This window comes from Panthera uncia (assembly GCF_023721935.1).
Source record: "Panthera uncia isolate 11264 chromosome A1 unlocalized genomic scaffold, Puncia_PCG_1.0 HiC_scaffold_17, whole genome shotgun sequence".
Lineage (NCBI taxonomy): Eukaryota > Metazoa > Chordata > Mammalia > Carnivora > Felidae > Panthera > Panthera uncia.
Window position 1 is genome coordinate 60,667,253 of NW_026057577.1, and position 24,685 is coordinate 60,691,937.

The 24,685-nt window shown below is 37.0% G+C and overlaps 1 protein-coding gene across 8 annotated transcripts in view; it reads left to right on the top strand.

The window, feature by feature from the left end:
* ATG10 (autophagy related 10) overlaps positions 1-24,685 on the top strand; it is a 259,495-nt gene that overhangs the window by 148,235 nt on the left and 86,575 nt on the right. For all 8 annotated transcript variants that reach the window (XM_049649756.1, XM_049649757.1, XM_049649753.1 and 5 more), the window contains 2 exons: positions 7,294-7,432; positions 22,219-22,316. In XM_049649756.1, coding sequence (XP_049505713.1) covers positions 7,294-7,432; positions 22,219-22,316 — 237 coding nt within the window. The remainder of the gene's footprint in view (positions 1-7,293; positions 7,433-22,218; positions 22,317-24,685) is intronic.

Below are 24,685 nucleotides of genomic sequence, written 5' to 3' on the forward strand. Positions count from 1 at the left end.
CTTTCAATAAAATATCTATGAAGTGTCTTCACCATGATCCCTCTTTAATGGGATTTAGTTGTAAAGCTTAATTCATATCAGATTTTCTAAATGAGAGATCACTGTAAACTTACTGTTAATTGAATTCAGTAAAATCAAGGTTTCTATAATTAACGTGAACCACTTAATCTTTTTGCTCCTTGAATGAATGTAATTTTCTAAACACAGGTATCTTCTAATATAATGACATAGCAACATTTTGAAGAAAATAAAAGTGCATGTGACTTCTTTTTCTAGTAACTCTTAAATCAAATTAAATATATCCAAATCGGGGCGCCTGGGTGGCTCAGTCGGTTGGGCGTCCGACTTCAGCTCAGGTCACGATCTCACGGTCCGGTCCGTGGGTTCGAGCCCCGCTTCGGGCTCTGGGCTGATGGCTCAGAGCCTGGAGCCTGCTTCCGATTCTGTGTCTCCCTCTCTCTCTGCCCCTTCCCCGTTCATGCTGTCTCTCTCTGTCTCAAAAATAAATAAAAAAAGTTAAAAAAATTTTAAAAAAAATAAGAGAAAGGATAAAAACTATATGATTATTTCAATAGATGCAGAAAAAGCACTTGACAAAGTACAACATCCATTCGTGATAGAAACCCTTAAGAAAATACGTCTAGAGGGAACATACCTCAATATAATAAAGGCCTTATATGGAAAACCCATAGCTAACATCATGCTCAGTGGGGAACACCTGAGAGCTTTTCCCCTAAGGTCAGGAACAAGGCAAGGATGTCTACTCTCTCCACTTTTATTCAACATAGTATTGGAAATATTAGCCACAGCAATTACATAACAAAGAGAAATAAAAGGGATCCAAATTGGTAAGGAAGAAGTAAAACTTTCACTATTTCTATACGATGTGATATATATGTAGAAAACCCTAAAGATTCCACCAAAAAACTATTAGAACTGATAAATGAATTCAATAAAGTCATAGGATATAAGATCAATGTACAGAAATCTGTTGCATTTCTATACATTAATAGCAAAGTTGAAGAAAGAAATTAAGAAAATGATTCCATTTACAAATGCACCAAAAATAAAGTTTCTAGGAATAAATTTTACCAAAAAGGTGAAAGACCTGTACTCTGAAAATTATAAAACATTGTTGAAAGAAATTGAAGAGGACACAAAGAAATGGAAAAACATTCCAGCTCATGGATTGGAAGAGTAAATATTGTTAAAATGTTTGCACTACCCATTGTGTACTACACACACATTGCATCTTCCTTTATCCATTCATCAGTCAGTGGACACTTGGTCTGCTTCCATAATTTGACTATTGTAAATAAGGCTGCTATAAACATCCGGGTGCATGGATCCCTTTGAATTCGTGTTTTTGTATTCTTTGGGTAAATACCCAGTAATGTGATTACTGGCTTGTAGGGTAGTTCTATTTTTAACTATTTGAGGAACCTCCATACTGTTTTCCAGAATGGCTACACCAGTCTGCATTCCCACCAATAGTACAAGAGGATGCTCCTTTCTCCACCTCCTCCCTAACACCTGCTGTTTCTTGTGTTGTTGATTTTAGCCATTCTGACAAGTATGAGGTGATATCTCATTGTAATTTTGATTTGTGTTTCCATGACGGTGAGTAATGTTGAGCATCTTTTCATGTGTCTGCCATCTGTATGTCTTCTTTGAAAAAAACATCTACTCATGTCTTTTGCCCATTTATTAATTAGATTGTTTTTGGGTATTGAATTTTATAAGTATTTTATGTATTTTGGATACTAACCCTTTACGAGATACAACATTTGCAAATATCTTCTCCCATTCAGTAGGTTGCCTTTTGGTTTTGCTGATTGTTTCCATCACTTTGCAGAAGCTTTTTATTTTGATGCAGTTCCATTAGTTTATTTTTACTTTTGTTACCCTTACCTCAGGAGACATACCTAGAAAGAAGTTGCTATGGCTGATGTCAAAAAGGTTACTACCTCTATTTTCTTCTAGGATTTTTATGGTTTCATGTCTCACATTTAGGTCTTTAATCCATTTTGAGTTTATTTTTGTGTGTGATGTCAGAAAGTGGTCCAATTTCATTATTTTGCATGTGACTGTCCTGGTTTCCCAGCACCATTTGTTGAAGAGACTGTCTTTTTTTCATTAGATATTATTTCCTGCTTTGTTGAAGATTAACTGGTCATGTAGTTGTGTATTCATTTCTGGGTTTTTGTTCTATTGATCTGTGTTACTATTTTTGTCTGGTGCCATACTGTTTTGAACCTACAGCTTTGTAATATAACTTGAAGTCCAGAATTGTGATGCCTCCATCTTTACTTTTCTTTTTCAATGTTGCCTTGGCTTTCTGGGATCTTTTGTAATAGCATAAAATTTTTAGGATTGTTTGTTCTAGCTCTGTGAAGAATGCTGTTGGTAGTTTGATAGGGATTGCATAAGAATGAAATCTTGCCATTTGCAACAACATGGATAGAGCTAGAGAGTTCTATGCTAAGTGAAATAAGGCTGTTTGAGAAAGACAAATACCATATGGTTTCATTCATATATGGAATTTAAGAAACAAATGAGCAAAGTGGGGGGAAAAAAAGAGAAAGAGAGGCAAACCAAGAAATAGACTTTTAACTGTAGAGAACAAACTGATGGTTACCAGGAGGGAGGTAGGGGAAATAGGTGATGGGATTACAGAATACACTTATTATGTAGAGCAGTGAGTAATGTATAGAATTGTTGAATCACTATTTTGTACACACGAAACTGATATAATACTATATGTTAACTATACTGGAATTAAAATTTAAAAACTTAAAAAAAGTGAAAGCAAAAACAAAATAGTTTGCTCTTTTAATTGCTGAGTAGTGTGATGTATCACAGTTTGTTTAACCATGACCTATTGAAAGACCTTTGATATATTTCAATTTTTGGGCGGTTGTTAGTAAAACTGCTATGAACATTCGTGTACAGGTTTTTTATTGCTCTGAGATAAATGCTCATGAGTACATTGGTGGGTCGTATGGTAGTTATATGTTTAGTTTTATAAGAAATTGCCATATGATTTTATGCTCTAAGCAGCAGTGTATGAAAGATCTAGTTTCTCTGCATCTCCACCATCATTAGACGGTATCACTATTTGTTATTTTAGGCATTCTGATAGATACACAGTGATATCTCATTGTAGTTTTAATTTGCATTTCCCTGATGGCCAATGATGTTAAACATCTTTATTTGCCATTTGTTTATTATTTTTTTGGTGATCTTTTGCATTTTTACTCCACCATTTACTTCTTTTCAGACTTTGTTGTGGGGACAGTGTTGCTGGTGAATTATCTATGAAGTGTGTTGTAGAATACTTAGATGGGAAGAAACAGATCTGCTACTGAATTAGAAAGTACTGTTTACTGTGGTTCTCAACTCAGTGTTAGAGTCTCTGGGAATACTAAGATGAATAAGGCAAGAACCGTAGTCTACAACCATTTGGTACTTTTGGAAGGGAAAGCAGAAAAGATGTAGAAGTCTGAGATTTCCACATTGCATGACACTTGCATGGGCGTCATAACAGTGACTGTGAACGATGTAAGGATCCTAGCAGACATGGGTCAAGGATTGAAATTCATTTAATATGAGTTAAGGATGCAAAAATGTCTTTGCCCATAGCTAGCTGCCCAGAGCAGCTAGAGCAGCACTGGGAGACATAGCAGCACTCCCAATGAGGAGAGTGCTCAAGCTTTCAATCCCCACAGAGGTATCCTGCTGATGAGAACAGTGGTTACAGTGAGAATTCTCATGGCTCTTCAGAAAGTGTGTTCTGTCCCCTCTCTCTTATTCCTTGGGTCTCCTAACTGTTCCAGAGAAACTGGATTTATGCCCAATTGATTACTACTGGCATGTATCTGGCATCAGCCCCAACGCATACCTGAGTGTTGAATTTGAATTTAGGTGAAGGAAACTTCTTTCTAGGAATTTCATCCTCCCTAGCAGGACTGAGTCTCAGACAGTCTGTATCTGAAGTTTTATGTAGAAATTAGTAACCCAATTCAGTATTTGTTTAAGAATTGGACAATGATGGTCTAAGATGAGAAATAGTTCAATACAGAAGAATAGGGAACAAACACACACACACACACACACACACACACACACACACACTTTAATTTATAGTAAAGGTAGCATTAAAAAACAATGGGGGAAAGAATGCACTATTAGAAATCATCTGGAAAAAATCCTTACCTCACACCATACATGAAAATACAATTCAGATGGATTAATGATCTAAATGAAATTTAAAAACATGTATTTGTATGCAGAATAAAATTTAACATTTTTATAATTTTTGGGAGTGAGGTGGGGGTGAAGTAGGAGGCCTTTCTTTTTTAATTGTCAAGTTAGTTAACAGTGTAGCCTTGGTTTTAGGAGTAGAACCCAGTGATTCATCTCTTACATATGATACCCAGTGCTCATCCTAAAGAGTGCCCTCCTTAATGCCCATCACCTGTTTAACCCACCTCCCTCCCCACCCTTATCAACCCTCAATTTGTTCTCTGTATTTAAGAGGCTCTTATGGTTTGCCTAAGTAGGAGGCCTTTTAATGAAGACAGATAACTCAGAAGCTGCAAAGAGAAAATGTACAGATCCTACTACATAAAAGTAAAAAAAAAAAAATCTTCAGGATAAAATATATAAGAAACAAGGTTAAAAAGAAAGCTGAATGAAAATGTTGCATGTACATATTTATATACGTACATATACATATCACACGTATCCTTGCACACCTTTGTTTTTTCTATGATGCAGAGAGATCTATCTATATCCAGTAATGTTATTTCTAATATACAAAGAGTATATATAATTTTATAAGACAGATGCAAACCAGATATTAGAAAAATAGGCAAAAGGATAAGAGCAGGGCAATCAAAGAAGAATGCAAATTGCCAATAACCATATGAATAGATGTTCACTTTCACTAGTAATCAAGAAACTAGAATTTACAACCAAAAAATGATGTTTCAAAATTTATCAGGGGCCCCTGGGTGGCTAAGTCAGTGGAGTGTCTGACTCTTGATTTCGGCTCAGGTCATGATCTCATGGTTTGTGAGATCGAGCCCCACGTCAGGCTCTGCACTGAGTGTGGAGAGCCTGCTTAAGATTCTCTCTGCTTGCTTTCACACGTTCTCTCTCTCTCACAAAAAAAAAAAAAAAAAAAAAAAAAAGTCATTATTTCTATTAAAATAATGAAAAAAATTAAAATAATGAAAAAATAAAAAAAAATTCATTAATTTTGCACATAGGCAAAATTAATAACAAATAATGTTCAAGTACTTACGGGATATGGAAAAGACATTCTCCTACATTCTTGCTGGGAATATAAATTGATACAGCCTTTTTTTCTGGGGATAGATTGGCAGTATGTATTGAAACTTAAAATGCACATACCCTTTCTTAAAATAATGCCCCCTTTCGGAATCTGTACCACAGAAAAAAGAGGTATAAAAGGATATATGTGCTAAGATATGTATTGAATTATTAGTTGTAGTAGCAGAAAGTTATAATCAGCCTAAAATATCTAGCAATATGGACATACTAAAACAAATGACTGAACAAACTATGGCACAGTCATGTATTGGAATACAGTGAAGCCATCAAAAGAAAGAGCAAAATCTATAGTACTGACATGGCAGACATGCTAGGATGCCCATGATTTAATCAACGAATATGTGTATGTGTTGTGATTAAATCAGGGGTGGGTGAGTGGGTGTATGTGTGTGAATGTGTTTGTAGGCGAAAAAATTCTAAAAGTATACACTAATCTGTTAAAAATTATTACATACCTGGGGTATAGAAGTGCTAGGGTGACGGAGATTTCCCTTTTTTTTTTATGTACTTGTGCAGTGTTTGCAATTATTTTTTTTGTCACAAAGACATGATGCTTTATAATGTTAAAAAAGAAAAGAAATTATAAATAAATGCTAACCAACCTAATCTTTGACCAAAAAGAAAGAATTTGGTTTGAAGAACTGCTTTAAAAGGAGGTACAGGTAACATTGCCTAATGACAGTTCAAATAAACAAACAGAAAAACCTCTTTCTTGCTACTGGATTAACTCTCTGTATCTGGAATATGTATTTCAGTGATTTGTCTCTGGTTATTTAATTCATTGTGTTTAATTGATAGTGTTTACTGGAGTATAGTGAAAACTATTTTGTACGTATCTTAGGTTGTGATTTATCCAGTGTAATATCTCCCCCAATGCATTGACTGTGAGTGGGGAATTAGTAAAGCAGATACGGATCTGGAGAGCAGTCTGTGGCTTTACTTATCTCCACAGGAAACCTTATTTCTTATTGATAAAGTTTGAAATCTTTCCTGTAACTCTTTCCAATTGTTCATTGTTGTTACTGTTTTAATGAGAGGTAGAAATGAGCCAAACCAACCTGCTTCTTTCCTTTTACTAATTTAATTTGAAAGGAAATTCTTCAGTCCAAATAAATGAGTGTGGATGGAACCAGATTCTGACTCAACATGTCCAATTAATTGCTTCCAAACATTAAGATAAATTCCTCAGAAACACTCACAAATAATAAAAAATCCACCAGTAAGGAATGATTAGTGAGAAGTGAGCTGGCTAGAGCCATCTATGCTTACAAAAACTGTATTTAAGTTGACATTAATATTTGCCATCTATTCTGTTATAAATATCAAGATTTGTTGTAGAAATATACCACCGATAGCACAATAATAAAGAAAACAGACTCATCTCAGGTTTTGAAATGTACCTAACAAACTCAACCTCTTGCAAAATAACTTTCTTATTCAAAATGGAACTGGGAATTGTTCAGCACACAATGAATCATTTTTTGGCAAGTACAATAGAATCTTTAGGGACATTTCACAGCCTCTTGTTCAATTGTTAGGATGTTTTTAGCTTTCACAGGTAGGGAAGAAGGTAGCTTGTATAGCCATCATCTTGTTGCTAAAATTGTACAGTAAAGATTTTTCAGAGTTGCTGTTGCAATAGATCTTTTTGCCTTTTTCCCCCCTTCCTGTTTCTTTACCCAGAGCTGCTTTGTCTCTCAAAAACAATCTGGAATTACTTAATGCTAATGTTTTCTGGTTTTACTATTTACCCACGACTCAAATGTTAAACATTAATGTTGGAAACTCCCTTTTCCTTACCTCATAGTCCTATATTTTTTTAACTGTTATTTTGCCAGAAGAAAACCTCCTCTTTTCCCTTTCTATGTCAATGTACTTTTTTTTTCTTTAAATGACAAACACATTTTGTTTCTCTCTCTCTCTCTTTTTTTTCAGGAGGCTTTAGAACTACCCCTGGATGATTCTGAAGTGACTGAGACCACAACGGGAAGCCAAGTGATTAAATATGAATATCATGTTTTATACTCCTGTAGCTACCAAGTGCCTGTGCTTTACTTTAGGGCAAGCTTTTTAGGTAAGACCATGTCGGAAGCTAAATGTAAATTCATAACATTTACATGTAAGGCAGAAAGCAGATTTAGAAAATTATTCCTGAGAGGAAAAAAAAATAGAGTTAAAAATAAGAAAAGTGTGGGTGAGGTAAGGTTTTACCAGTAAATTTTCTCATGCTTTAGAAGGAGTATCAAGACTTCAGAGTGAATGATATCATCCCAGCCTTAAGTCTGATCTTCAGATTCTTGGCCTCTTGCCCAACGTTGACTAAGCCCCCCTGGCCCTTTTTCTTTTCTTTAAACAAGTAGGAACAACTTAAAGCTACAATGTTTATATACTTCTAACTTTACAGTAAAAATTTCTTTCAATGTAAGCGATTCCATTAACTCAAAAGCCCCCATGCCTCCTTTCCCAATTGCTAATAATTATTTCAGGAACTGTTTATCAGTTAGTTCAAGCTATGTTTAAAAATAGCACTAACATTTCCTTCGACCATCTATACATCTCCAGTGCCTAAGCTTTCTGAGATGCTGTTACTCAACTTGTTCTCCTTGCCAAAGAAGGTGAAACACCCTGTCTCCTCTGAGGACTTGGCTGATAAAGCCATAGTGCCATGAGGACTCCCCCCTTCTTGTCCTCTGCCTAAACCGGATCTGCATTGCAAGGCTCTGCCTCCCCAGCCTACCCTTTCCCCTATTTCTCCTTTTCTATATGGCCTATCTGCAGCATTTTGCATTTTGAACAGCCTTCTAACTTTTTCTGGATAGCTAAGACATCTGAATTTAGCCAGTGATATTTTATTTTTAATTAAAAAGTAGCTTAAGCTGCTTTGAATGTGTATTTGGTAGATTTAATCACTTGCTGCCTTATATTGTTTAATGGTCTCTAATTTTGCAGTGTTGGCGGTTTAACAAGCACTTAGGATTTAAAACACAAGAACAAATTCTCATAGACTCCCTGGTGAGAAGATTTTAATCTGAGGTGCACTTCCTAAGAAGTGACAATTTGGGGTAAATTTTCAACATGGGACATGGGGAATTGAGGACACTGATAGTTACTAATTTGTGAACTCTTGCTGCAGGTTTATCCATATGATTATTAAAGGCCTTGAAAACACCCACTTTATTATGTTGTAATTCTATTTGGTTTGGAGTCCAAACATTAAAGTAGGGTTCTTGCCAGTGAACTCTGTTATACTAAAAAGTAGAAGGGGATACATTTATTTACCATGGGGGAGGGAAATATTTTTCTTGTTTTTGGTTTGCAGTGTGTCTACCCAGTACCTTTCTAGATTCAAAGACATATCAAGGCTGCAGGTAGAGGAAATAGGACACCGCTTCTTCAATACTGTACTTTCATATAATTAGTATTCACCATAAGCAGTTAATCACCAGAGAAGAGCTCCCAGAGACAAAACAAGTTGTTTAGCTTGTCAGCATTAGGGAATCGGAGGTGTTGAAACATGACTGCTTCTAGCTGGAAGTGGGTCTTGCCGAGGCCGGTGGATGAGCTCATATGTGCACTTTGCTCTTATGTGCCAACAGCTCCCCTTACAGTACAGCACAGTAATTGTTCCTGCAAGTCCGATTATATTTTAATGAAATTTGTGTACTTCCCAAGATCTTTTCTTTATGATGGTTTGCTTTTTCTTCAAAAACAAACAAACAGACAAACAAAAACCCCACTAACTCTCTTGGATCCTACCTATCTACTTTTAAGACACCCTTTATTTATGCTTAATGAAAGAAAGCCAAAACAAGTCATTTTTTTTATACAGCAGGATTCCTTGTTCCTTCCTCCCCATTCTGTGTTGTGTGGAATGAGCCCTAGGAATTTTTAAATTCCAGAATTTATTTAGTGTTTATTCAGGTACATTAAAATATCAAATTTAATTTTTCAAAGCATACTGGATTTTTTCCTGTAGAGAAACATGAAAAATGGTTCTTTCCTTTATCATATTCTAGGAATTTCTTTTCTCTTTTCTGCTAACATAACCTAATGGACATTCTAAAAATGTTTCGCCCTTTATTCTAGAGTCATAATTTTTCATGTATTCCCCTTATTCCATTCCCATTTCCTGTTATATCTGATTACTCTGGCCCTCCATCTGTTTGTTAAACAAATGTCTGTTAGTGTGGTGAATGGATTCCTAACGTATTCCTCATATTCCAGGTCCAGATTTTTCTTTGTCTCATTCTGAGAGAGTTCCGACCTAGAAAGAGGATGATTATAAAATTTCTTGCTCAGGGGTCTTTTTGTTGCTTCAGAAATAGTTCACTTAGCCTTGTTTTTCACAGATATTTAGAATTTCTTTTCCATTTGATTGTTAGTAAGAATTGGTTTCTCTGCTCTGATCTGAATTTTCTTCTGATATTTCTTTTTGTTTTTTGTTTTGTTTTGTTTTGTTTTTTAGGTAAAGCAGTTTGTAGTAATAGTTCCCATTTAAATTGATAGGACCTTTTCTTTTATGGTTTAGATTCCAGAAGAAATATTTATTGTGTTTCTTGAAATGCAGACACATTGAATTGTGAATGGGAATACTTCTTATTCCTCTGTACTGGCCAATGACCACCATGCCAACTATTGCCTAGGACTCAGCTAACATGGCACTTGCTCTTGTCACTTATTGTCATATCATTTCACATCATATCATATATAATATCACAGGTTTCACTGTAACAGAACTATTTATTTGCTTGTCCCCTATAAAATAATAAGTTAGAAGGTGGAGCTGTAAGGTAAAAAGAGGGAGGAAGGAAATTGATAGTGAGTATCTACAACCTACAAAGTGATAAGCTTTATTCATAGCAGTGTGGTGTGTGTGCGTGTGTGTGTGTGCATGTGTGTAATACATATATGACATTTGCTATTTCTCTTACTCATTTTGATACCCACAGTATCAACTGTGATACAGTATCAGTAAGTATTATTGAATGAACTAATGATGAAGAATTTCTAACCATTTCTGCATACAACCCAAAGATGGAAACCTTGTGATGGGGTCTTATTTGAACTGCTCTGGAGGGTTATAAGGAAGAGAGTGATGCTGTTGTCTCCAGGAACTTCAGGACCCAAAACAACTACGTATCATTACTCTTTAGTCTGATGCTTCTCAGAGACTGCATGAGTGGTTGACTAAGGAAAAAAGAGTCCTGAGAACTCAAGGGGTGGGCATCCAAACTCGCTGGGCAGCTGCCCTGCTTCTTTAAACACATATTTTTTATTTGCTCCTTGAAGGCAGACAGCCAAATTATGACACATTCTGCTGCTGAGTGAGCACCTCTCATTCCTACTACTTGGGCATTTAGGATCCCAGTTCCCTAGGGGGTAACATGGTTTTAAGAGAAGAACTAAGTCCTTCCCAGTATTCTTCTTTTTCTAACTCCTTTTCCAATTTTAAGTTTGGAGGGGGCAGTGGAACACACTTAATACATTTGTTACCCAGCAGTGGGTGAGAGGTAACTGCCCTTCTGTGTAATAATAATAAATACTCTACATTCAAATAGTGCTTGGCAGTTTATGAAATCCATTCTTAGAAAAACACTGACATTTTCAAGTGCTCACTAACGGCCCCCCCAACCACTATTTTTTTTAATGTTTATTTATTTTTTGGGAGACATAGAGAGACAGAGCACAAGTTGGGGAGGGGCAGAGAGGGAAGGAGACACAGAATCTGAAGCAGGCTCCAGGCTCCGAGCTGTCAGCACAGAGCCCGACGTGGGGCTCAAACTCACAAACCATGAGATCATGACCTGAGCCATGATGTCAGATGCTTAACTGACTGAGCCACCCAGGCGCTCCCCTCCCCCCTCCACCACTATTTTTGAAGCACGTTGTGGTAGAGAAGTATTTGTATCATGCAGAAGGCTTTGTCTATTGCCCATCATTTCAGGACCTTTTTGTGTCCCATTTTTCCTTTTGGAGGGCTTGGTTTTGGTCAAAAGCTTATGGCAAGTGTTAGAAATGTAGTGTAAACCTTAGGCATGTACTTAATGTCTTAGGGCTTCACCAGAGTCCTAAGCTTACATAGTTTTCCTTTTCATTACAACTAGAGATTTCTATATTTATTTCAGCTTGAATTCTGATTTATTCCTGCTCTGTCTTTCTTCTTTTCCTTTGTTCTCAATCTCTATTGAAAAATAGACCAAGTGGTTCTTCTCATTTTCAAAATATTTAATTCTTTGGCTGACATATGGGTTCTTCTTGGGAACTGTTTTGACATATTTCTTTAATTAGTCAGTAGGGCTGCTTTTGAATAGGGAAGGAAACATTTCTTCCATTCAGCAACTGAATGTGTTCTTTCTGGAGATCCATTCTATTATTGGCCCAGGGAGTAAGTGTATAGAATTAAAAATGTAACCCAGATATTTCATGTGGAAGATTTGTCTACTTGTTATACGCCTAAAGGATGCTTATTGAGAAACAGGGAGAAAGGAATAGCCAAAGAATGATTCACTCTCAAAGGCAGTATGAACCAAACCATGATAAAGGCCAGAATAAAGGGAGAATAATGGAAAGTTTGGACTTAGAGCAGTGTGTAAATCATCAAAGAAGAAGAGTAAGAGGCTTGTTCATGGTCTGGAACAAGAAGTCATCTTTGGAATGCATTCCACAGAAGAGAATAGCCTTCTATGCATCCCATAGAAGAGAATAGCAGGAAAACAGAAAGATGGAGTTGGAGGACGTTGGGGAATAAAAGTAAAATATCCACAGCTCCATCCAACAGCTTGGAAGGGAAGGTAACAGGTTGGTTTTTCTGAAGAGGCTGGGAAAAACATTGGAGAAGATGAGGAGGGTGAGTGCCAAGCTATAGAGCTGGAGAGAGGATGGCATATTTGGGGAACAGTGAGAGGCCAGTTTGAAGTACAGGTTTCCTTAGGATGAGCTGTGGAAGAAATGTTTTTAAAGATATGTTGAGGTCAAATTATGACAGAGATAATGGGTTGGAAGGGGTTGCCAGCACAGTGAGAGTTAAGGCAGCTTGTTGAACAGTAAAGAAAAGTTGGATTAGAGAGATATTTAAAGATCGAGGCAAAAATAATTCTAGTTAATTATTTACAATAAGCAGAAACTAGAAAATGATTTGACAGATAATTTAGAGTCTTATTTGATTGCAGAGAATCTTTAAGGAAGTTCATGTATTTATATAAGTTAGTAAATCTAGCCACAGCCATGATAATGGAATGGAACATGAATTTTAGTAAGTTGAAAAGAGATTCTAGGGATTGAAATGAAATTTAAAGAGCAAACAGTGAAAGTTATTAAGAAATAATGAAAAACTATTTAACTCATACAAAGATATTCAAATTGAAAAATCCAAACAATAGAGGATGTTTAACAAGAATTATTTGTTGAACCATGTAAATGCTTGAAACAATATGGGGAGTTAAGATGCTGGCTTAGGACATATGATGGGAATAGAATCCCACTGAAAAATCAAGCCCTGGTTTAAGAATGTATTAAAGAAAAAAATGTGAGAGAAATGTGAAACAAAACTACAGGGAGAGCTAATTAGCCAAAAGGTTCATTCTAACTTGTGTTAGTACAAAACACCACATTCGCAAAAAGCAACAGATTTTAAGTGGATCCAGAGACGAAGAAGAAGACATGAAAAGGTAAGTTTATTTTCTTACCTGTGAGAGACTATGTTTTAGCTTTCCTAGACAGGTGGATACTTGTGTTGTGCTCCATAAAGAAGAAACATTTCTTTGCTTACTCTTGGCAAATGGGTCCTATGTGAAACAGCCTTTAAAAACATACATGAGTGCATACTGTATGCACAGCACAAAAACTCATTTGCCTATTTTCTAAATCTGGTGAAAAAATACCACTGTTCAATTTGAAGCTAGGTTATTGCTTTCCTCCTTCTCTAAAGTCATCAAAGCAGAGTTCTTTAAATCCATATATTAGGTGCAATGCTAAGAAGGTGGAGACTGCCTTTTCTGTAGGGAGAGGATCAAGTTAGATGGATACTCAAGGTACTTCTATATGGCATAGTAGGTCCAAGTGCTGGAGGTACCGAGGTTTGAAGAGAGCCAGGAGTCCAAAATGCTGAGTACTGGGATGCTGGACCATGAGGTTGGAATCAAAGCCTCAGAACACTTTGGGTAGAGTGCCTTCTGTTTCAGAACTAGTAGACCTAACCTCGTAGATATTCATCTGGTGATTTGGTCCTTGGAGTGCTGATGAATAGGTAGGTATCAATTCAAAATTGGTATCTTGGGTATGTTGTGGACCCAACATTGCTTCCCTTGGGACATTTTTTGATTAAGAGATTCCTCAAGAAGGTTTTGTATGTACTTCCACTAGGTAAGTATTTAACTTAATTTAAATGAGAGATTATAGCATCACTTGCATTATTACTAGTTTTTAACACAATATGTGGACTGTTTATGGTGACTCAAAATCAGTACTTTTGGGGGCTTCTGAGTGGCTCAATAGTGTCCTACCTCAATAAGTGTCCTACTTCAGGTCAGGGCACCATTTAACGGTTAATGAGTTCGAGCCCTGTGTCAAGCTCTGTGCTGACAGCTTAGAGCCTGGAGCCTGTTTCGGATTCTATGTCTCCCTCTCTCTCTCTCCCTCTCCCTCTCTCTCTCTGTCTCTCAAAAATAAATAAACATTAGGGGTGCCTCAGTGGCTCCTTTGGTTGAGCATCCAACTTCAGCTCAGGTCATGATCTTGTGGTTCGTGGGTTCGAGCGCCGTGTCAGGCTCTGAGCTGACAGCTCGAAGCCTGGAGCCTGCTTCAGATTCTGTGTCTCCCTCTCTCTCTGCCCCTCCCTTGCTCGCCCTGTGTGTGTGTGTGTCTCTCTCTCTCTCTCTCAAAAGTAAACATTAAAAAAACTACATAAAAATAAATAAATAAATAAATAAACAAACATTAAAAAAATTACTCCTTTTTGTCCTGTTGGCCATATTTCTCATAAAAATAGATTGCAACATACATACACTTTCTCATGTAATTGAAAGATATCTTATATTTGTTTTCTACTCAAATTACTAGACAAATATATAACATTTAAAAAATTTGCACCAGTAATTTTAAAAATACATAATGATTAAGCAGGTCTTTTAAACCATTTGGGCTATATTTGTTAGGTATACTTGGTTGCAAATAATTGGAGCTGACCATGATAAACAAAAAAGGATTTATTGGAAAGGTAGAACTTAGAGTCATCTGAATGCATTAGAATGACAGGAATGTCTGCCTTCCTTTGGCTTTAGTGGTGAGAAGTGGGGCTCTGCCTTCTACTTATTTTGGAATTTCTCTCCCAAGTTGGAAGTATGTTTGGATACTGAAAAATAAAATATCCACTCTATCTGCGTCTACTTAATACTATAGATTTATATAATCATGTTTTTTAAATTTATTTGTTTGTTTATTTATTTATTTATTTATTTATTTGAGAGAGAAAGAGAGAGGCACATGGGGGAGGGGCAGAGAGAGAAAGAGAGAATCCCAAACAGGCCCCATACTCAGTGCAGAGCCCCATGCAAGGCTCAATTTCATGACCGTGAGATCATGACCTGAGTGGAAATCATGAGTTGGACGCTGAACTGACTGAGCCGGCCAGGTGCCCCCAAGCATGTTTTTTTTAAATATAAATTGTGATTTTTAATCATGATTGTTCAGTCTTTATTCTTAGTAGTAATTGTGCTAATTGCTGTAGAAATAATGTTGAATGTTCATCTATCCAACCATTCAAAGATATTTGTGCACAAGGCATGAAGGTGTCTGTGGAATACAGAGATGAATAAAGGAAATCAGAGATGGATGATGCCCTCAAGGAGCATATGGTCTAGTGAGGGAAACAAGACAGATCTGAAATTTACTAACAAGGACAATATAAGGACAAGCCATAATAGAGGTAAAAGTTGCCACCACGAAGAGTAGATCGGTGGTTGCCAGGGGCTGGGCAGTAGGGGAAATGAGGAAATGTTGGCTCAAGGGTACAGATTTTCATTTATAAGATAAGTAGTTCTGGGGATCTAATATACAGCATGGTGTCTATCATTAACAATATTTTATTGTACACCTGAAAGTTAACCAAGAGAGTACATTCTAAATGTTCTAACCACACACATACAAATGGTTAACTATGGCGAGGTGATGGATGTGATAACTAACCTTTTGTGGTAAACATTTCCTAATATATGCATATATTATGTCATGTTGTATACCTTAAAGTTACACAATTTTATATGTCCATTATATCTCAGTAAAGCTGGGGGGAAAACTGCTACCAGGGATCAGAGAGCAGAGATTATCTTGAGCTGGAGTGATTAAGAGAGATCTTGGCTGGACTTGGGATTTGTCCATGCAGTGATGAGTGAAAGAGCAGGACAGCCTAGTAAGAAACCCAGGAAAGGCAAAATTCTAGATACTCCTAGGTTAGGCAGTGTTAGTGGAGACCACTAGTGACAACTACAACAGCATAACCAATATGTGTGCATTGCTTTATGGTTTGCACAGAGCTCCTGGGTAGCGACAGAGCGTAGTGGTAAAAGTGCAGGGTCTGGAGCCAGAAAGCATTGGTTCTGATTCCCAGCTCTGCTACTAACAAACTGCAGTTATCTAACTTTTTTTTTTTTCTGTCATCCAAAAAAAATTTTTTTGAGATAATAATAATCATAGTAGTAATACCTACTTCATAGAATTTTGAGGTTTGTAAGCTGATATATGAAATGGGGCTTGGCATGTAGTACCTTTCAATAACGCTAGCTGTGTTGGGGCACCTGGGTGGCTTAGTTGGTTAAGCTTCTGACTCTTGATTTCCGCTCAGGTCATGATCTCGTGGTGGTTAGTGAGATTGAGCCCTGCATTGGGCTATAAATAAATAAATAAATAAATAAATAAATAAATAAAAATAAACATTAAAAAAAAATGCTAGGTGTGTTGTGTATCTTGATCCTCACAATAACATTGTAAAATAGGAGCTGGTATTATCCTTGTGCACATTCATAAAAACTGAGTGCTCGGAGGGGTTAAATGATTTATTCAAAGGTACATAGAAAATTATGGGGTTGAGACTCAAACTCCTTAGCTCATTTTTTACTGTATGATGCAGTAACCAAAATTTAGGAAACATGTAGGTTAACTGATATCGTATGTAAGTAAAGAGAAGTTTCCATAATCTGTATTTTTGGAATATTTTTTCAGATTTCCTGAGATTAGTAAAGACACAAAATGATAGAAATGTACATAGGAATAAATAAAAATTACAGAATTAGGCAGCATAGTTTCTGGTATGAATGTACATGAACACTTAACACTCATTTCATATCACAATATAATTTTCTCACTGAAGCAAAAATGAATTTTCCCCTTTGGTGGAGCATCATCTCTGCCTTACTGTGGAGTATGACATGAATTTTATATCCTTCAAACCTCTCTTGAAGACAGTATATTGAATAATGACAGATTTCATTGTGAATAATACACCCTTTCCTTTTTATTTCTAGTGACCACGTTCAGAACATTATTATTCAACTTACTGTAAATAATGTATACTCTCTGTAATCTTCATTTTAGGAGTTATGAAATTTTAGTGAAACCATGCACAATAGGATAAAGGTGACTTCTGCGTGCTTGTGCTAGAGTTAGGTGGTGCCGGTGAAATATCTCATGCTGTTATTTGATTCATGAAAACTAATAGCCCTGAGAAATTTAATTTAGAGAGCCGCACATTTTGAGTAATATATAGATTACTTGACATGTAGGTTATTATTCAATTGAGAGATTTTATATGAAAATTGTTAAATTAAATGCTACTGGCAGTTGCTAAAGATTGTACTTTTTAATTATTCTATTTTTCATCCAATGTCTCTTCTTCTTTTGTCATTGACATTCTAGGTTGCTGACAGAATATTCCTTTAGCTCAGATGTGTATTGTCATTCCAGGAGATAGAGGCACACAGTAGGCACTCTATAAACACTTGTTAAATAAATGACCTTAATTTACCATGCTTACTTTGTAGGTTGCCGCTGAAATTATTTCAGCTTCTACTTCAATTTTTCAAGTATGCAAGGGATTTTACTGAGCTTCTCAGCCTCAGTGTGATTAATGAGATTTCTAAGCATGTTAAAATTGGTGCTATCGAATATCTTAGGTCTAAAACTAGGGAGTTGTTGATTGAGTATGCTTATGTCATATCTGACTGAGGCCAGACAGAAAAAATAGACCCTCTTAGCATGATTTAAAGTTTCTGATTGAAGATACCTTCAACTGAACATGAAGGCACATTATAATGTGTTTCATGAGCTTAACTAAATATTTACTTATGCCCACGATTTTATGTTAAGTTAAAGTTTCAGGTCTTTGGTTTTCTTTTTTTTTTTTTTTTAATTTTTTTTTTTAACGTTTATTTATTTTTGAGACAGAGAGAGACAGAGCATGAACGGGGGAGGGGCAGAGAGAGAGGGAGACACAGAACCGGAAGCAGGCTCTAGGCTCTGCGCCATCAGCCCAGAGCCCGACGCGGGGCTCGAATTCATGGACCTCGAGATCATGACCTGAGCTGAAGTCCGACGCTTAACCGACTGAGCCACCCAGGCGCCCCAGGTCTTTGGTTTTCATAAATAGATTCAAAATCACAAAGTCCAGGGGTACCTGGGTGGCTCAGTCATTTGAATGTCCTACCCTTGATTTCAGCTCAGGTCATGATCTCAAGGTCATGGAATAGAGCCCCACATTGGGCTCTGCACTGAGCATGGAGCTTGCTTGGGATTTTCTCTCTCTCTCTCTCTCTCTCTCTCTCTCTCTCTCTCTCTCTCTCTCCCCCCCCCTGTCCCCAGCTTGTGCATGCTCTAAAATTAAAAAAAAAATCACAAAGTTCTTTAACTGTAACATTTAAGCTCTACTTCTGTGACATGATTTTTGAAATCTATTCGATGATCTCAGTTTAATGGTTTCACTGGAATTTCTGAAGTTTCCATTTGGTTTTGAAATAATTAGAGTCACAATAATATTTTGAATATATTTTATGATTATGTCAAAAATTTTTGTTTTTGCATAAAAGATCATAAAACTAACTTTTGTATGTCTTTGATCGTGAGGGTAAGAGCTGTGACTGGGCACATTGATGATAAAGGGTTAGGGAAAAGAACCCACATCATAATTCATTAAGTTATTATTGTCTTATGTGTATGTGGGAGGCAAAGCTATATTTCCCAAATCATCTGCAGTGGAAATGGTCAGCAGAAGCTGGAGAGATTGGCACTCTTGTCAGAGTAGCTAGTATAAGCACTCATTTAAGCATCATTAATCCTTTTTTTTTTTTTAATATTTATTTATTTTGAGAGAGAGAGAGTCAGAGCATGATCAAGGGAGTGGCAGAGAGAGAGGGAGACACAAAATCTGAAGCAGGCTCCAGGCTCTGAGCTGTCAGCACAGAGCCCGACATGGGCCTTGAACTCACGAGCCATGAGATCATGACCTGAGCCAAAGTCCTATGCTCAACCGACTGAGCCACCCAGGCACCCAATCCATGTTTTTTTTTAAAGCATATTATTAATATATTTTTTATTTTAGAGAGAGATGGCATGAGTCATGGAGAGAGAGAGGGAGAAAGAGAGAGAGATACACACAGAGAGAATCTCAAGCAGGCTGCATGCTCAGCGTGCAGCCCGACACAGAGCTTGATCCCACAAGCCTCCCACATACACATAAGACAATAATGAGTTAATGAAATATGATGTGGGTTCTTTTCTCTAAGCCTTTACCATGTGCCCAGTCACAGCTCATACCCTCACGATCACGAGCTGAGCTGAAATCAAGAGTCAGATGCTCAAATGACTGAGCCAGCCAGGCGTCTTAATACGTGTGTTTTTAAACAGTCTGTAAATGCGTTAGAGAATTTAATCACATCTATTCACTTAAAAAACACTGTTTTCTTTCTAGCAGGTAGGTAGCACTGTTATAAACATGCATGTAGGACTATCAGGCATCCTTTTATGCTTTGAACTTATTATTTTTAACTCTGTAATTATCTGTTATTCTAAGTTGAGCAGATCATTTTTTTAATTCCTCTGTTGTAATATGTTAGCTTTTTTCCCTGTAAATTTGGTATTGTCTGAAAATTTATGTCACATACCCTCAATTCTAGCATCAAATCTGATGAAAATATTTTATACCATTTGTTCTGGGTCTTTCCACATTGCTGCTAGCTGCTGATTATTGCATTTTGTATGAATGGTTACAGCAGAATATGTGGGTTTTTGTCAGTGGTAATATCTGAACCACTTACCCCATCCTTAGGTTGTTGGGTGGAATATTTTAAGGAGTAAAATTAAAATCATTATTGATATTAAACCCAGCATTCTTCTCTAGGTCTGCAAAGCCTTTCTCTGTCTTAGAGGAAATAAGATTAAGTAGGGTGTCCTTTCATTTATCATTTATTCAGTAAATATTTATAAAGCATTTGCAATGTGTGAGTGATGGGGCTTGGAACTGCACTGTGGGACTGTAGTGGGGAAAGGATAAACATGGTCTCCGCCCTCAGAGGCTGAGGGAACAGCAGGAAGGGCACTTCCAGCAGGAAGGGCAATTCCACCTCCAGTGCAGTCATGAACTGGCTGCATAATTTTGGCTGATGTATGGTTCCCAAGACCTTGGTTGCCTTATTGATAAATTGAGTAATTATACCAGCTCTAACATTTTATTCTCCTACGACTTGATTTCTTCTAACTTTGACATCTGAAAATTATTTTAAAAGCATGTCATCTGTTTATAATTTTATTATTTGGTTTACTTTTTAACATTGAAGTACTTAAGATCCTATTCCCCTCTTTGAACATCAGTGCACACACACACACACACACACACACACACACACACACACACGTGTGCACATACATATTTTGAAGATGTGTAGTGCTTATCTTAAGGGCAAAGTTTGGCCCTGCTCTGTAAATGTGTTCAGAAAACAATATAACACAGATACTGAAGGCAGCTTGTTTTTAACTTGTAGCTAAACATGACATTCAAATGTTAATTGGATGAATAAATCTTGTTCATTTTACAGACATGGAAATGTCAATGGAATAAAACTATTTATCACAAGATAATGGTCTCCTGCCGCCAGATAAATGCCAAGATGAAGATACTTATTGAAAATGTATCAAAATATTCTATTGCTATTTATTGAAAATAAAGGTTGAGGAAAAGTTCAACTTTTCAGGTCAAACATGAGAAATGCCCTGCCTATGGTATTAATGTATTATATCATCAAACACAATGTGCATGGTGTAGGAACATGAGAAAATTCTAAGAAATAATGGCCCTTAAGTGAATCCCTTAGCTTTGTAGTGTGAAAGTTACCGGAGCCGTTCAGTGGGAGCTAGGAGGAGATACCTACCTACTATGTATTAAGCTCTGACTGTGTGCCTGACCCAGTCCCAGGTGTGTTCACTGATGCACACCTGTTCACATGAACAGAATTTGAAAAGGATAATTATCCTCATTTACAGGTAAGGTTGAAAGCCAGATAGCTTGCAGTCCATAGAGAGTGCTGAATTCAAACAGCAGAATTCAAACTCAGAATTCAACAACAGAATTCAACAGCAGAATTCAAACTCAGCCTGGACTCCCAAGTCCAGAGATCTTCTCTTACACTTCGCCATCTCTACTTAAACTCCATAAGTCTGAATGAAATACCTTTTGCTTTTGGGGGTGTGGTTTGAGTAGATTATTTCTCTGAGTTTTATTGTAACCTGATGACCAAATACTTCTTCGGGTCTAATGATTTGACGTACTGATGAGCTTTCTTTAAGTGTTATTTTCCGCTTGCTTAAAGAAGGGAGCACACTCATAAGTTCTGAGGACTTGATAGCTCTGAGTGGGACAGTAGCATTAAATTCTAGTAGTAAGACCACCTTCTGCTGGCAGTTTGTGCTTTCAAGGTCTTTAGGTAATTTTCTCTTACTACTTTATTTTGCCAATTTAGACACCTATTTCTCTACTAACCTTATGCCATGGTGGCCTTCATAAAATAAATTATTTGGATTGTTACGAATATAGGTGAATTGTCAAAGCTGTTTAAAGAAAGGAAGAGAGAACTCTTGTTCACTAGACATTGTCTTAATCTCTTCATACTGATTCCTTCTCATGTCCCTCCAGCCTTAACTATTCCTTCTCCACCTGTCACAAACACTGGGTGTTAATGGCTCCCTCCTCTGGACTGTCTGAGAATTGCAGTTTTCGTCTTGGCAGTGACCGCTTTCTACCTAGTGTTTTAGTATCAATATACTCTCGATACACTTGTCATAGTTTCACTAGCAAATGGTACGCTTCTTATTGGGAGAAACTGTGTGCTTTCCTTTTCTCTATTCCCCATGGTACTCAGCAGTGTGATTTGAACATTACAGATATTTAGTCAATGAGAGAGTGAATGAAGCATGTGTACGGTCTTTGATTTAAGAACTAGAGGGAGTGTTAAGATTTCAGAGGTATTGGTAGTGCACCCTTGTGAATATGGAAGTCTGTCTACCTGGTCTTTTTCCTATGCTTGTATCTATTAGTCATCTCTAAAATACATTTGGATTTTATTTATTTTTCAGAATTCCTATAGGCAATGAATGAGCAGATAATTTAACTGCTAGATGCTTACAAAGGAGAGAAGCTTGACTGTTTAAATTTCCCTCAGGAAGAAAATAGTAATTCCTATAGCACTCTTTTGATACATAAGTAATATGTGTACTAGCAAAGATTTTTTTTTAAATATAATATTCTTCTAGTAGTTTTAGGTAGACACCAAGCACCATTGTGTCAAATGGATTACTGACAGTCTTTACCATGCACTTTTGCAGATGGAAGACCTTTAGCTCTGAAGGACATATGGGAAGGAATCCACAAGTGCTATAAGACAAGGCTGCTGCAGGAGCCATGGGACACTATTACCCAACAGGTTAGAGAATATTTTTATTTTATTATATGTCATTCTTTCACTCTGCTCATATTTTCTTCTCGTATTCTCTCCCCTACTCTTTTTGCCCATTTCATTTCCCTATATCCTTACAAATTTCAGTTCAGAAACAGTTTCCTTTAAAACACCTTCTCAGATCCAGAGTTGGTTTAGCCTTCCTGTTATAAACTCTCAAAGCACCCTGTAATTTTCCGTTATAGTGCTTATCACAATTTTAAATTATATATTTGGATAGTTTTTAAAAAACATATTAACGTCTTTCTTTGTCATTATACCGTGTGCTCCCATGTGGGCAGACCCTGTTTTCTTTCTCTTTATGGTACACCTAGCACTGATTCGGTACTTATCATATAGTGAGCGGTCAATAAAAATGTATGAAGGAAATGAGAATAGAAACTAAGTTGGCATATTCACTAAGAAGTACATGATTTAGCCTGTGTCATCTACAGTGCTTCAGAGTTTTACTCATAGGTACGTTTGCCAAAAAATTAACTTTTGATTAATAATAGGTTTGCAATAAGTGATCTGAAAAAAGTAGAGAAAATGCATCTGCAAAAGTAGATATAAAAAGTAGATTTGTAAAAGTAGAGAAAAATAGATCTGTCAATCATATAAGTCATTATTACTGCCTTGCTAAAATCAGCAGTTAATTATTTTAGAAATTTAAAAATACTCATCACCTTGCAACCAATCATGGTCTCCTTAAAAATAATTTTTACTTATATCAAAAATCTTATTTTTTCCCAGCCTCTGTTAAGCTTAATCAAAGCCTCCTTTAAAAATGACCGTATCAGCCATTAAAATTTTTATGCTCTCTTATGTGTTTGATCATAATAATGACAGTTTACCTCCCAATCAGCATAAGAATCCTTAGTATCTTATAAGTAGTTCTTTGACAGTGACTCCAAAGGACCATTTTGTAGATTTTAATTAGGGACAAAACTAGGTTTAAGTACACAGCCCCTGAAATTAATCCTTTCCTTTCCCTTCCCATCATTGCACTCACACATAGATCTAGTCCTGTGGCCTCACCTGGAACAATTAGTAAGCCCTTGCACCTCAGGTCTGCTCCTTCACTCCCTGCTCGTACCATTAGTCACATCCTCCTAACCATGGTGCACTTATCTTGCCTATGTGTAAACCTGTAGTAGCTTCCAAAAGCCTATGCCATGTGGTCTAAACGCCTGACTGGGGCTCTATGGCTGCCATCCCCTGGCTCCAACCTGCCCTTTTGAGCTGATCTTATACTCCTACTCCACTCTATATAGTCTCAGCTCCTTCTGAACAAGGCTTTCCATTTTCCAGAAGCTATTCTGTGCACTTTGTTCTTAGAATTCTTTCCAGACTTAAAGACTTCCCTATTGCCTTTGTTCTATCTTTATATTTCCTTTTTGTTCTCTCATGTTTCTTTCTTGAAACCACTTCAGCTCACAAAAGTGACCCCCTCTGAAATTCCAGTAGTGTAGAGCAGGCATGGGTGGTTGCTATGAAGAAGGATAAAGAGTTATATAAGCAAATCCAATCATAAAGATTTTTGGCAAGAGTGTTTTATTTTATGCAAAGCATTTTATTTATTTAATTTTTTTTCTTTTACCATTTATTTATTGTTGAGAGATAGAGACAGACAGAGCATGAGCAAGGGAGGGGCAGAGAAAGAGGGGGACACAGAATCCAAAGCAGGCTCCAGGCTCTGAGCTGTCAACACAGAGCCTGATGCCAGGCTCGAACCCACGAACTGTGAGATCATGTCCTGAGCTGAAGTCAGAATGCTTAACCGACTGAACCACCCAGGCGCCCTGATTTTTTTTTTATTTTTTAAAAGTTATTTTGAGGGAGAGAGAGTGTGTGGACAAGTGGGGGAGGGGCAGAGAGAGAGAGGGAGAGAGAGAGAGAGAGAATCCCCTAAGCAGTCTCCACACTGCCAGCCTGGAGCCAGACATGGGGCTTGATCTCACGAACCATGAGATCATGACCTGAGCCAAAACCAAGAGTCAGACACTTAACTGACTGAGCCACAAAATGCCCCTGTGCAAAGCGTTTTAGATTAGCCTTTAAGTATTGAGTGCTACGAGTTTCAACTTCCATTGTTCTGCTAGTGACCACAGACTGTCTCCAAATGTATACTGTAGTGTCAGAATCCACAGGACCCAGAAAATGTTTGGTTACAAGAGTCCAGGAAGATGGCAAAAAGTAGAGGCAAAAGATAGATAACAAAGATCCCAAAACACACATGTATTTCACTTTAGTGCCTTTTTTGTCTGTTCCTTTTAATTTCCATTTTGCATTTTGTTCCTGAGCCCAATTCTTATCCTTTTCCTTTTTCTGCCACTAGCAGCCCTGTTACTAATCTC